General features: G+C 43.9%; 1 protein-coding gene across 1 annotated transcript; it reads left to right on the top strand.

Moving 5' to 3' along the window:
• Positions 1 to 3,444: 3,444 nt before the first annotated feature.
• Positions 3,445 to 14,375, top strand: LOC149343813 (uncharacterized; the record flags this gene model as incomplete). Its single annotated transcript, XM_089542502.1, has 4 exons — positions 3,445 to 3,518; positions 4,830 to 4,852; positions 9,387 to 9,625; positions 12,625 to 14,375. Coding segments are annotated over 4 exons (684 nt in total), but the record flags the coding sequence as incomplete, so codon positions are not given.
• Positions 14,376 to 15,615: the final 1,240 nt, after the last annotated feature.

Genomic DNA, 15,615 nt, shown 5'->3' with positions numbered 1-15,615 from the left:
AAGCATGAGACATTAAAGGCTTTCGTCTCCAAAACGATAATGACGGTCGGTCACTTGAGCACCAGTTCAATAATAGCCCGTCCAGCTTAGGGTGTTCGGCCTGGAAAGGTTCGGCAAATTTCACTGACAACTGTCTGCTTAACCACCTTGATCATGAGTAAATTTATATTGAGGCGGGGTTAAGGGATCACCGAGCGCCGAAATTCGGAGTACGTTTAGTGATTGTGTAGCACATAATTTTCGTTCACGCCTACTGAAATACTTGAATACAGTGTGATTTGGTGCGGTCTGCACACAATTCCATTCGGCGCACGATATCTAAAAACACACAGTATGTCACCTTTGAGGAAGTTGACTCGGCTGGCCTGGATGTAGGATAAATGCGTAAAGTCAACACACTCGCCCTTACTGAAAGACGAGGCGCCCAGATAAGGCAAAGCGATTGTGCTGCAGATGTTAGAGGTCATTTGCGAGTTTCGGAACTTCACCGCGCGCAACGATCCGCTCCTTGGTCGCCTGAGATACAAGCCAGGTGTTCGGAAGCAAGAACAGGTCGAGTGGCTACAAAAGGTGCTTTCGACGTTCAGAAGAGCGGAGTGTGAAAGGTAAGCGCACAGGTGGTTTTCTATTGTTTCAATGCAGACAATAACGTCCTTAAATGAAGTCAAAAATTATATTACTAGAAGTTAGTAGGCTTTCGGCTACATATTTGCGTGCAGTGAGGAAATTGCCTGCTTTTTTGGACAATGCGTTTTTCCTAGGCAAAGTCGACGTTATATGTGTTGTCTCCTGTATTGCGTTTTGCCATTTAAGTTTACAAATTTGGCGAGCCTGTTCGGATAAGATTAAAACGACTCCGTTTTAACTCTCTCCTTAGCGCGCCTATTCTAACCATTCAATTAGAACCATAGCGCAAAATGGACGATTCTCCGGAACCTGTGCCGTTTCTGGATAAGTAATGCCAAATAGTGCGTTGAGAATCAACTGTACGGTCGTTTCGTAGTCAGTTTTTCGTGAGCAGTATGAGGGAGCACTTTTAAGCTTCCGCGGAGTCGATTAGCTCGGAACGACTGCGGCAAGGATGGCTTCCAAATGGCGCCCAGCAACGGAGCGGTTCTCGCGACTCCGCATCTTCCAAAGTTGATCTTGCATTTGCAAGAGACCGCTTTGGGAGAAAAGATGACGTCCATTCGTCTGATTTTTCGCTCGGACACACATTACTGCTCCGTTGAGCGCAAACTATCGTGGTTTGACCGTCTGTAACTTTAGTTTTCACCGTTGCTGAGGAGAGAAGCTGCTTTCTGAGCCTGAGTGAATGTACCACGGACATTTTTTAATTATTCCGTGCCACCAGCAGTGTAGCGCACCCAATCTTCTTCAAGACGGTCCGCATATCTTCTTGAAGCAAAAAGATTGGGCACAGTAAAATCCTTCTATCGTTCATTTATTCACAGCAAGAAAAAGATGCAAATAACTGCCACATCAGCATTCGCACAACACAGACAATTTCATCGTAACGAGGGTAACATTATACAGGGTGTTCCAAGGAAGTAATTTAAAAAAATAGGTTTTTTTCAGGTAAGTACATTGCTTTTTCAGCGTAGTGTTTCCAGTGCTGGCATACACCAAAATCCAGCGAATTGTTAAGATTTGTAAACTAGTTAAATAACTTTTAATAATTCACTTTTTAAATATTAGATTTAAGCGTTTAGTTGCAATTATAGATTTTTAGCAGGTTGTTCGCAACGGCTATATCAATTTTTAGAATTTAGAAAACGCGATTACCCTTGGAGCTGTGGCTCGACAAAATGTGGCCTTTTTTACTAGTTACGTGCAGTGGAAAGGCCGCTTTGCCTACTTGCTTTCCGAAAAATCATGTATTTTGGCAGAATGTGACCAAATTTTGTCGCGCCACAGCGCCAAAGATGATCGCGTTTTCGAAATTCTAAAAACTGATATGGCTGTTACTAAGGACCGGCTCCGAATGTCTAATTGCAACTACATGCCTAGCTGTGAGAGTTAAAAAGTTAAATATAAGAAATTTGTCAACCAGCTTCCTATTTCAGACAATTCACCGGCTTTCCGGTTGTCCGCCAAAACTGGCAACACTAAGCTGCAAAAGCCACATTTATACCCCAAAAGGCCTATTTTTGATAATGACAAATTTTAGTGTTCCCTGAGACACCATGCATATAAAATGACCTGCAGTGCATTCATACCTCTCCTAAAGTAATGGAATGTCCGCAAAGCTACACCGATAACTGCGCCTAGCTGTTTTTATTATTAAACAAATAGCATCAGCATGCAAAATGTAAAAAGGAGAATCAATATCGTTAACATGACCAATCTGCCGGGCTTGTAAGAAAACAGCCTTTCATCGCCAAAAATTGAAAATAAAAATTCAGCCCTTTCGATCTTTGGTACCCGACGGGCATGCTACTCTTTCATTGCTGTATGTGTTCAGTGTGTTTTTTATGCTATTAGGGGCAATACTTGTCTCTCATTGTTTTCCGCTGTACATGCGATGTGCAGGCGTTCTCAGCATGAAAATGGCGACGAGAGTACTTTTTTGCTTCCTGCTGATTTCATTCGAAACTCTGTCACGTGAGTATCTCAACTCACCCTATCGTTGTAGTAGGTACCTGAGTGCCGTAAGTTGTCTGGCTTCAGTCTGATGAAGATTTATAAGATATGCACGAAGAAAGAGATACACGTAGGCTGTGAAATGACAACACGCGGAGTGGAGTCTGAAGTAATTTTAGTTCCGAGGTTCAATGCAGGAACGAAATTGCAAAAAGAATGCCATACATACATACTAAGACGAAGAAATGTGTGGTTAACAACTCTATTAAAGATATCGAAAGCGTGTTCTTCTAATCCCCACATATATTCAGAGGCTGTAACGAACTTTCACGAAACGTGAAGTTTTTATGATCATGAAAACGGAAATTCTTGTCATTGGGACAACTTATTTTGTAGTATTAAATACACTATCTGCTTCCCAGAAGTGTCTATTTAAGGACTAGAGGTATATTGTCGTCACTACCAAGCCAATTCTTCCGTGATGAGAGGAACTCGTGCAATAATGGAGGCAGTATTGCCAGTACAAAAATTTTTTTCATCAAATTCGCACTTTTTTTCCAGCGATAAATTTTGCCCCTTGCGTTTTGCAACAGCGTTTAATTTACAGCAGTGCTTTTGTTCTGTTCTTATGATTGTACCTTTCAGGTATCATCGACGAATTTTTCTATTTCGCGAATGCAGAACCAAATTTAAACTACAGAAAGGAATAACTGCTGAATTCGCTATGATTGCAGAGAATAGTTAATTTTTTATGTTGTTTGTCGTATCACGAAAATTTCTTTGGCGATATTAATACTTGCAAGATTTGTTATCCCTGTCCGCTGTGGAGCTGTTGATTAATTGTAACATTCGCCTTTTCTATTTACGCATGTCGACTGCTATTCGGCTCTATCGATCCCCGTCCGGATTGTACGACGTGCAGATGGCCAACAAGGGTACGTTATATCTATTGTGCATTTGTTGCGACAAGGTACTGAGCTTTGCTATTGTTTTTTTCTACGTTGCTGTACATCATGGAATGCACATCAAAACAACCATTGAGAAAGGTGTTTTCATCTATGAATCTATAGGTTGCACGCATAAGAAAAGAAACAGTATAGCAACATCATGAATGAAGCATTGCCGAACTGGACTTCAAAAAATAACTGTTAAAAAGAGCGACTCAGCTCAGGATTGACACCAGGGCATACAAAGGTTATGAGCTAAAGATCTTCTCAACGACACTGAAGGCATTGTGGTTCGAACGCTTGAAGCCCTCGAAACTCAAAGTTTGATGACTTTGAGCCTAAATGTTTGCTATGTTGTTAGGGACACCAAGAAACTAGAACTGCTTACTTAATATGTGATTAATTTTAAACCACCCGGCTTAGTGTGGATGCTAAGTTCCGGCTAGTTCAAGTAGCATAGTCATGAAGCTCAGGAAGTTCTTCCTTGTTTTCCTATTTTTCCACAGCGTTTCTCTTATCCCGGTCTTCATTGCTGCCTTGTCCTTTTATAAGCTAAGTTAATAGTTTAAGTTAGCAGCGTTGTGTTGGATTTAGTGGCGCATAAGCGCCTAAGGCTATCATGTGCCAAGCTCAAAAAACTCAAGGTATAGAAATAGTGTTTTCGGCAGAATTTTACAAAACTGTGAAAAAACATGAGTGGTATAGAAAGCCTAGAACGTTAGTTCGTAGTTGCTAGTAATGACATAGGAAATGAAGCTTAAAAACGGCTATTAGTGAGAGCTTTAAAGAAGGCAAAGTCACCTCAGCGACCATCCTTGGCTACGCAAGGACCTCAAGGCTCCTGACCAATTAAATGCAAACCTCAGCCTTCTTCTCAGGAACGAGAAAGTGACTCAGGTGTTTCACCCTATGGAGCAAAGCATAGAATTTTTGAATGAAAGTCTTCTAAAGAAAACTCGTGGAATCAGTTTGCTAGTAAGTGCCAGTGAGCTTGTTAAAATCCTGTAGGCTGCGTGGTGGCGACTGTTGCACAATGAAATTTTGACCTTAAAAAATACAATGCTAGTGTGAGCCATAATATATTATGCTCCAGAACGCGTTGATAGCCCGCAAGGCAATAAAGTTCAACTTTATATAATGTATAACGGGGATTACTTGCCGGAAATTACGCTATTCTTGTTCTCGCTGCCTCTTTCATGTTTATTTTAAGTCCACGGTTTTCATTATGTATTTTTATAAGTAAGAAAACGTTGCGTCGAAACCAGAGCCCTAATTTAGCTTCGATCTTTTGCCTTACAGCTCTGGTGAAAACGCCACGACAGGTGAGCTACTTTCTTGCAGTAACGTCACGCCTGTAATGAGAGCAACGGTAGTTTGTCCACGGTCATTCGAGACCATTGCGCTATATGTGTGGGTTGTACATAGCTCTAATGATGGTCAGTGAAACCCTGTGCGCGAGAATTAATTGCACTTAAAAGGTGAAATTTTCCCAGCTTGTGAAACCTTCCAGCACTGCATGATAAAGCTACGGCTGGGTCTCGTGGTTTATTGCTATCCGGTTAATATAGCTAACTCGGATTAGGGATGCCTGAACGGTCTGGAAACAGATGATAAAGGACGAGGAAGAAAAATTCAGAAACAGCGTACGAACAGAAACGAGCTTGAGTCAGCTGTTGCTTTCGATTCTTAGTGCATGAAACCATGTTTCAACATTCAGAAATGCTCGCAAGCGGCTTTGGCGCTAACATTTGAGAAAGCATTTCACAAACATGCCTGCAAACCATCGTCGGAAATATCTTGATTCAAAACAACAAACTTTTGTGGTAACCATTTCTGCGACATGCTTGGAAGGCGAACATACTTCAATTATAGCACTAACTCGCCTAGTCTTAAATACAATCTTAGTGGACAAGGTTAATTGGAGAAGGACAGGGTTGATTGGAGAGACATGGGAGAGGCCTTTGCCCTGCAGTGGGTGTAGTCAGGCTGATGAGAATGATGATGATGGGATAAGCAGGTGTCAGTAGCAATACCCCTGCCCACTGCGGAGCCAGATAAGCCTACGAAGTTTTACATAGAAGCTAACATGCGATTCTGGAGGCTCTGCACTAGGATAGCGTAGTCTTAGAACTGTTAGAGAAAGTAAGTATGGATTGCACTATCGCATTTGTTCAGATATAGATACGCTGAGCTTTGACTCGACATCAACAAGCGTATTCTAAAGGGTAGCTTCAAACTAGAAGAGAACCTTTCATAAGATAAAGGGAGAGTATGTGCATCGGCAGCTGTAAAATCAAGTAGGTTGGGGTTTCTCAACTGTTTTCTCTGCTAGGCTAGCAGCACTATGAACTGAACTTTAATAAAAAATCAATCCTTAGCCAGAGGTCCTGGTTCGAACTTAAAAATGTACTGAGATATTGCACAAAACTGTGGTCAGGAACAAAAATCTATAAAGGTCAAATAAATGTCGTGACTCACCATATGACTTTCTGCACGGCGAGGGGTGATTATGTTAGGACGAGCAAAGAGATCGAGAGAAATTCGTAAATGCTTTGAAAAACTAGAAACAACAATAACCCGTTTAAACTAATTAATGCCTTGTACTTGTAGTAGCGTTACACAGTGATACTTTTAAAGACAATACCAAGCACAAGAAATTGTGGAAAAGAGAACAAAACTACGAAGTGGCGCGATCAGCAGTGTCAATCCATGTGCTAGTAATAATGAAGTTTAGATCAATTTATGCGTGGCTCAAGTCTATTTGGAAATGAAGGGTACCGCAGTGGAGCGTTCCGGATAATTTTCCGCCACCTGGGGCTGTGAAGCCTTAATAAAAATACGTACGACATGACCCTATCGAACTGCTGATTTGCTGAAGAACATTTCATCTCCATTTAGCCATCGAGGTGGAATTTTCAGGATGCCTGCCAAGAAGTTTTTGCGCTCATTAGTTGGTGAGATGGTCCCTGACTAACAAGAAATGACATGCGAGAGCGCCATACACGCGCTGAGATCATTCGAAGGACCGGAACCATTTCACCGCTCATGAAAAATAAAATGTTCAGGAGTTAAATTATAATTCCTGATGCCTTTAAGACACCGCACATGTTCGGTGTTGCGTCAGGAGGCACATAGTAGGAAAACATTTCTTTGCCAGCATTTCATATATGGCATCAGCTAAAAACACTTTGCCAGCAAGTTGAGCAAGTCGGTTTATGTTTATTCTCGAGAAGGAGCAGCGCTTCATTTACGCAGCAACAGGGAAGGAAAAAGGACGAAGCGCTGCTCGCAGCTAACGTTTTTATTCAATAAGCTTCACTATATACATGTGTGTTACATGTGTATAAGGCAAACATAACATGTCCAAACGCAGTACAAAGTTTAGTCACACGGCACCGATGTGTTTCAATGATATTAATTACATGATAAATCTGGCCTCACGTCCCAATAAACGTATTTCTCTACCAGATAGCTTGATGGGTGAGTATCGAAAGTAATGAACAATGCAGAAGCGCTAACGAACCGTCCATCGTCTTTGGCACGGGAACAAATTTTTGCCGGTGGGGTAGGACATTTCAGTCATGTTTTGAGCCTTGAGAAAACTGTCCAATCAATGACCCTGGCTTAAAGTGAGTGTGAGGTTGGGGGAGCGGCTCAGAAAACTGGCGCTGTACGATAAAGCATGCTGTGCAATTTATTGCCTGCGGAGTCAGAGCTCTCTATATGTCGCCTTCTTCTTGTGGGATGATAAGTATCGTGCATACTGGAAGGTGTCTGAATGGGCGACTAAAAGCTGACGTGAATGTTATGAAGAATAGTTATAACTTTTCTGAGTTTGCGATACACATGCTTGAATGCCGTGAGCCCGGTTGTGCTCTGTTTCCCGAAACAAGTGTGTATGCGCCGTGATCCGGTGAGGCGAGATATAGCAGCTGCGTTCCATTGCCGACAACTGTGAATCAGGTGCGACCGACTAAACAATCAGGCTGTTCGGGAAAGAAATACATCTTGGGGAATGCCATACGAGGTTTGCATGTCGACATTTTCCGCCGGATGCATGCACGTGCCTAAACTTGGTCGTGCTTTTGAGTTTACTTTCTTGCATTATACACATGGGCACATTGAAGCCATCAAAACAAAAAGTGAAGCAGTGTGTAGCGCTTCGTCCGGGGGCCTTCTCTGTATTCGTATCAGTATCTGTCAAGGGCTATCGTTTCGCGAAGATAAAAGTACTTAAAGAAAAAGCCACCTTAGTCCTCCGTAAAGCAAGCAAGAAAATAAAAATAAGGAAGGGAAGGACACACGATCTCGTCATTTCTATTCACCGCCTGTTTGCAGGTGGTGTTAAGGGCCTCGGATTAGTAACAGCTCGTGATAATATTCAATGGGAAATACCTTAGTTAACTGCTATTCATTGATGGCATTGCCTTGCTAAGTCACTGACGCTATGAACTGCAAAACATGATGAATGAGTTAGACAGGCAGAGCAGAACGGCGGGTATAAAATTTAATGCGCAGAAAACTGAAGTAAATTTCAGCAGTCTGGGAAGGGAAAAAGAGGTTTCCATTTGACTGCGAGGTGCTGGAAGCGATGCCAAAAACTGAAATAATTTTCAGCAGACAGGGTAGGGAAAATTTCCCATTTGGTTGCGAGGTGCTGGAAGTGGTGAGAAAAAAGGTCTACTTGGGGCAGGTAGTGACCGCAGATCCGAATCACGAGAACGAAATAACAAGAATAACAAAGGGTGGAGGTGCATTTGAGACGTTCTCTCAGATCATGAATGACAGTTTGCAGTTTACCAGCATCCGTGATGAGAAAAGCATGCAACAGCTGTATCTTACCGGTACGCACCTATGGGCCAGAAACATTGAGGAAACGATAATGTTTCAACTTAAGGACAACGCAGCGAGCCACGGAAAGGAAAATGACAGATGTAACGTTAAGAGATCGGAAACAGCAGAGTGGGTGAGGGAACAAACGCTGGTTAATGGCATTCCAGTCTAAATCAAGAGGAAGAGTTGGGCTTGCGCAGATCATGTTATATGAAGGCAAGATGACCGATAGGCCTTAGGGGCGATGGTCTGAATTACCTGAGGAGACAAGAGTAGCAGGGGCCGGCAGAAAGTTAGGTGGATTTATAACATTAATAAGTTTGCGGGAATGTGTAGTCATGGCTCACGCAGAAAATGGTTAATCGGAGAGATATTGGAGAGGCCTTTGCCCTGCAGTCGGCATAGTCAGGCTGATGATGATGATGATGATGATGATGATGATGATGAAACATGAGCGAATTTATGGAGCTCATAAAAGGCCACAAGAAATTGCACCACCTCTATTCACAAACAAGACATACCATTGATTCTAATGAGTCCCAATGAACATAGATTAGACAACACCCTCCCAAGCCTGCTTAGATTTAATTCTTCTGGCCCAGTTTGTCCTCGGCGATTTCATATCTAGACGGCGCCGGAATGCTAAAATTTTTGTTTCCGACAGGCCGCATAAATATCCTTTAGGGAAGCCAGAATCTGTTGCAAAACCCTTATTGGAAAGAAAAAGTTTTTTTGGTGTTGTGTGTAATCGATTATGATAGTGTATTACAGCGTAATGAGCCCCGTATTGTGGCGTGTATGAAAGTCCTGAAGCTTTTAATGTCTGCCGGTGTTGTGAAGAGCCATCTCATCATTTCGGACCTCCCGGTCTAGAAAGGTGCCGTAAGAAGCAAATTATAGGGCTCAAAAGCAAGTCATGTGGATCGACGACTTTTGACAAAGGCAATGCTTCGTATTGCGGATGTGCATGATTGTTCTCGATATGCGCGAGTCACTGACTTTATTTCTCTCTCGTGGCGCAAGCTCCGCCAGTGGCAAGAAGCACCAGTGACGTGGCATCTGCGCTGCTCACTCGGCTGGTGGCTGACGTGCTGCTGAACGTGAGCCAGTCCTTGAGTGGCAGCACCAGTGTCCACGAACAAATGGACGCCGTCCTGCTGGAGTCGGCCCACCGCCTGAACGCCATGGGCCACCTCCTGGCCAAGATGGGAGCGGCCGTCAAGGTTGGCGGTCGTAAGCTGCGAAACGCCGACGAAACACTGGTCAGTGGGCGACGCATTGCTGAACTCGTTCATGCACAACACCTGAATGTGAAGTTTTTTTTGGACATTTATTGCTGGGTTTAACGCTGAGCGGCCATCATTTTCTGAGAACCTGTAATTTATGTTTGAAACTCTGCTTCTTGACTTGCGCCTGGTCAAAACACATTTGCCAAATTTCGACATAATGGTAAAGTTTCGGTTCAGTAGCGAGGAGTCACCTACTTCTATGTCACACTGTATAAGGACTGACAACTAAGAATCTTTTCCTTCTTACTTTTTCATCCAGGTTTTTGCCAGTTATGTTAATATTTAACCACCGAGTTTTTATGGTTGAATAACTGATGTGTTTTTATGGAACAAGTGCTACAAAGTATTCGTTCAGGCAACCTGTAGTAAAGGATTCCGTTATATACTCAACCATCTAGGGGTTCTTAAACTGATGAAAAATGTGAGGAAACCAAAATCTGTTTTGCGTGGACGGCAAACGAGGCCTCTCACACCGATAGTTTGCTAGAATACCAAGCCAGTAGAAACATTTCGGTAGGTTACATTGTTTCTTGTTGTCTTCGCGTTTCTGGGGTTGCACCCGCTCATAGTGTAGCAATTCATTCACAAAACGTGCCAAGGAAGGCATGGCACTACGAAAACCACAAGAACAAAACAATGACCATTACTAATTGCAAGATTCCCACTCCGGACATTTGTGCATGCTTTCCTCATAATGAAGGAGAACCCAGCAGCGAATGAGTGTAAAATGTCTTGAAGCAGGCCGTGCAAAATTAAACCTTTGTCCGAAATTACGTTTCCTGAGTGAGCGGAAAGTTGCGGTGCTATTAATACTTGCGTCACTCAATCTAATTCGAAATTGCACTTCGTATCGACTGAGCGACATGACTTTCAAAAGATTCTTCATGGCTGGGTGGCGCCATGAAAATTATCTCAGTCATATCTTAGGCTTCAGGGAGCGCTGCGTTATCTTCAGCATAAATATGTAATGAATATATGTTGATGGCTGAACCATTTCATTACCATACGAACAGTTGTGAGGTCTAATGCAGACGTGAGAACTAATCACTGCATTCAAGGGACTGTATGCCTCGATATTTATTTACTGAGAAAAAGATTTCATTGACTAAACAAGTGCCCTGCTGCTGATTCTTTCTCTTAACCTTTTTACATGTATTTTAGTCCCGTGGAATCGATAGTTAATAGTAGTTTGATGAAGGTGTACATAAAAAAAAAATTAGCGCAAACATCTTTAACTGTGACCTTCTGCTAAATACGTGAGCTAAGCGCCAGTCCGCGGTCAGCTTTTGCGTTAAGAAATGTGCCTTTAAGTCCGCGTACTTAATGTTGATAAAAAAGCCTGAGAACTTAATTTTCATCTGCTGAACCTCTCTCTTCTAATGCTGTGCTCCACCAAACCTCAACCACAACCTCGGCATCATCGCATATCCTTCGAAGTTTTGTCTCTCAGGCTAAAAACAACTGCAAGTATATGTTTTAGTTCGACGCGCTGTCTTTGTTGCAGATTGAGAACAGTTCTAGAGACCTCGCTCCTTAGTCGATTTTCTCTTCCATTTGCGTTGGCCGGCATGTGAGAGCGATTGGAATAATAGTGCAGTGTTTCCTTTGGCGTCCGACAGAGTATAATTCGATATGTTAAGTTTCGTAAACACAACTTTGCTGCACTGAAACAACTGTATAACGATATATTTACTTGCATTTGTTCACGCGTATGGTAGTCGCACATCTTCGTATAGCATTTTTCCTGTTTTGTTGGCGCGTTGCTTAGTTAGTGTGTCGGAAAAACTGAAAAGAATTCAGATTTCCGAAATATATATATATGACAGAAGCCAACAACCACAGAAACCAAGGTACACAAAGGATTTTAATTAATTTATTTTGTGGTGTTGATCAATTTAGAATAGTACAGAATATATTATCGCTTAAAGTTAATTGATTAGTTAATTAAAATTAATTAAAATCCCCTCTGTCCCTTGGTTTCTGTGGCTGTTGGCTTCTCTCATACTTATAACGAGCCCCTCATTCCCCTTCCTTTGTTTGCTTAATTGCTGAGCGAGGGCCTCGGTTCTGGCAGCCTTGACGCAATAGAAAGCATAAGAGGGTTCTCACACAGCTGCCAGCCCCATCGTTCGAGGACGTTCCACGTCACACCAGCGGTAACTGAGGACGTACTACGTCCGCCGCTTACGAACATGGGTGGCGCTGATGAACACTCTCAAGGTTAGGTTACTTGTAATCATAAATACCCCCGAAAGCAGAGGATTTGACTGCCGTCGCCGTAGCTCAGAGGTAGAGCACCGGACGCGTAATTAGGAGCTCGTGGGTTCGGTGCCCACCGGCAGCATGAGGTTGTTTTTATGCGTAGAATATTGCAATCACTCAGTTGAGCCCTTGGGCGCGGCCGGGCAGCGACCAAACCACGTGACGTGACGTCACGACAGCCGGAGGAAAAGCTGGGCCCCAACTCGCGCGCCGCCACCTGACTCCCGCTCCTCCCGCTAGGGGCGCCGCGCCGGCGCGTGAGGTCACGAAGGAGAAGCTGCTGAGAAAATCGAGTGCCGCCAAGCAATACCTCGCGCAAAAAGACCGCGCAATATGCAACGCATTCTTGGCTTAACCAAGCTAAGCCTTTGCATCTTTTTTCTTCTGCTTTTCTAATCAATTGTCTTTAAGCGATAACCTATTCAGTAATATTCTTCATTGATCAACACCACAAAATAAATAATTATAAATAAAATTCCCTGTGTTCCTTGGCTTCTGTGGCTGTTGGCTTCTGTTAAAAATGTAAACGAGCCCCTCATCCCCTTCACTTGTCTGCTATATATATATATATTTATATAATGTCATGCAAGCCACAGCCTAAAATCAAGATAGCGGGTGCTCGATAGAAAAGATCTAAAATCGAGATCCTATTTTTCATCTCCATGATCGGACAAAAAATCATAAAAAGTTAATGTTTCTTTACATTACAGAGCATCATCTTCGGTCCTGCGAAGTTCCGCAGGCAGAAAGCGTCACTGTGGGCTATCGACATCGCCAGTCTGGGTAACTTCTCTACAGAGGCTCGGCTCTCTAAGATCACTGCGAAGATTATCACTACATTTTCGACTCGAACCAAGCCATCGTCCATCTACAAAGGAGCCGAGCAGATTGGGGACATTGTGGGCTCGACGGGCGACACACTGGAAGAAATCGCAAGCAGGCTGGCAGCAAGCCGAGAGAATGGTACGGCTGCGTTAATGAAACCTGAGCTCAGTGCAACTGAAGAGGAATTACTGCATCAGATCAGCGAGGTTATCGTCAAACACAAGGCTCACTGAGAAATATTGTCAAAAAGTTGTATCACAATAATAAAAAGAAACGCATAGTGCTGACTGTCTGATTTACAGGGTCTGTTCTGAAAGTAGTAGGAGTGGTTTTTTTCCTGAGCGAACGGGTGGACAAGAGGCGGTCTGTGCGTGCAGGATCGTTGAAGGGGGATATTGGGAATGCTGGGGAAAATCAGCAGTCGGCTGTCGGCCGTTGAAGAGAGCAGGTCGCTTGTACTGTGAACCCCTGTCGAAACGTCTCGTCACGCAGAATCATGGAGCGTTTACTGGATCAGCGATACGCGATTAAAGTTTGTGTAAATCTTGGTAAAACGGGCAAAGAGACTCGCGACGTTATTAAGGAGGCCTACGGTGACGCTGCCATGGGTAGATCAGGTGTTTTTTGAGTAGAAGAAGCGGTTCCGAGAAGGTCAGGAAGGATTGGAAGACGACGACTGCTCCGGACGCTCTCCGACCAGCAAGAGTAACGAAAATGTGTAGCGAGTGATACATTTGCTGAACAGTGATTGTAGGATGAGTATCAGAATAATTGCTGATGACTTGAGCTTTCCTCAAACTCAAGTTTTTGATATCGTGACAGAAAACTTAGCCATGAGGACAGTGTGCGCGAAGTTGGTGCCGGGAGTGTTGTCAGAGGAGCAAAAGGCCAACCGGAAAGTGATCTGCCAGCACCTTCTTCATCATGTGAATGAGGACCCTGATTTTTTGCCCAGCACAAGGCGGCAAAGCTGCCTCAGGCACCCTACAGCCCTGGCTTGGCCCCACCAAGCCTTTTTTCTATTCTTGAGAATAAAATAGACGCTCAGGGGGAAACATCAAGGATCGGTAGAGGCGATTCAACAGGCCGTGACGAGGGAGCTAAACAGCACTCCGGTCCAGGCGTCCCCGGAGGCGTACGAAAACTGGAAAACTCATTTGCAGCAGCGTGTAGGTGCGGAAGGGTACTACTTCCAAAAATTCAAATCGTTTGTACCATTCTCTTGAATAAATTTTATTTAAAAAAATCAGTCCTACTACTTTCAGAACAGACCATGTATATTGGTTTTTAACTTATGTTTTGTGGTTTCTGATTTTCAGGCCAAAACAGGAGCTTCGTGCAAACCAACAAAATATGATGCTAAGTTTATAAGTTATTCTGATCGTTCCCACTCTCACGTATGTCTGTGATCACTAAGGTGATTAGTTACATGTGAAGTTGTTGGCGTAAGCATTATCTCTACTGCAGAGGGCAAAACTCATCCACTAATGGTTTGCCGCTGAATTTTACTAGCGTTGTTATTGCTGTCCGCAATAATGCTCCAGGAGTATCAAGCTTCGGCGCACCTGTAGCATTACATTAGGACAGTGTGCTCTTGAAGACCGAAATCGCCGATTTAAAGCCGCTGATTTGTGCAATGCACTTTTAGTCTGTCTTGGCAATACTGACCACAATATATGCGCAGGAATTATGTATTGGCATCCCTAAAACCAGCCTGGATATCTGGCTTTCATTTCACGTGCGGCTTTCTGAGCCGGACAGATGTTTATGTCACCAGATTCGGGCTCCAATGTTTTACAGGGGTGTCATATACAGTGTCAATCATACTTAGCGAGAACACAGCTCCGCGTGGCAACGCGCTCCGCGCAGCGCTCGCTGCCGGCGGCGGCTGGTTCTCGGGCAGGCACAGAGGGCGCGACTGGCGGACCCATCAGCGCGTCGTCTGCAACTGCACGTTGTCCACTGTCGTCTGGAGCCTCGCCGCGAAGGGCGCTTGCCTCAGGTGCTGATACGAAAACGTCGACTGTTTCAGGCCCATCAAAACGCTTGTTTTGCGTCACACGTCTTCTGTAAAACGGTACCTGAACATTACGGAGTGTAACAAAGCAGTTGAAGTGCTCTAACCTCATGCTGTAGGAATGTGAAATGTCTGGTGAATGGATGTCGTAGCCGAATGCTGTGCTACCTTCCTCGCCTCCCTCTCAAGAGCAGTGAGGAAAAAAAATGAGTTCGAAGCATTGCTTCAGGCAACACCGCTGAGGTACAGTAATAGATTTATTTGGGACGAGAACGTTCACGAAACTGTAACACGTACAAAACTTGAAGCTTCTCTAGGGAGCGCACAAGTTGCTAAAAAAACAAAACAAAAACAAATGACTAGAAATGATGTATATTGGTCGTCCTCTTAATACCCCGTCAAGTCACCGTTTGCCTCGATGACGTCTCTGATTCTGGACGACAGGGAAGTGTAAAAAGATGCACAAAACCCAGTGCCTTTTTTTAAAAGCTCCTACTCTGCAAAGATATCATTCTATAAGCCGTCTGCTGAGAATCCATTGATAGACTGGCACGCCAGAGAGACCTTCTTCGAGCCCCATAGTTCTCATTTATGTTGAGATCTGAAGACTGCGGTGGCCAGTCCAGCGCGGTCACGAAGCGCTCCTGCAGGAGATCTTTCACAACGCGCGCTATGTGAATGGGGGCATGTCTTATTGAACTATATAACCGCCTTCCAGAAACGGGCCGCTCAGAACATAGGGAATTATTACGTCGTGGATGATGGCGCAATATCTCTCCGTGGTGCACTTCCCGGCAGTTCTGACAAGTGGCGCCAGGCCGTCTTTGGCCACACGTCTGCAAAGCCTACCTGCTGAGCG

Source organism: Amblyomma mixtum, chromosome 5 (assembly GCF_055824585.1).
Source record: "Amblyomma mixtum isolate Tamu chromosome 5, ASM5582458v1, whole genome shotgun sequence".
Lineage (NCBI taxonomy): Eukaryota > Metazoa > Arthropoda > Arachnida > Ixodida > Ixodidae > Amblyomma > Amblyomma mixtum.
This window is presented reverse-complemented; position numbering and strand designations above follow the sequence as displayed.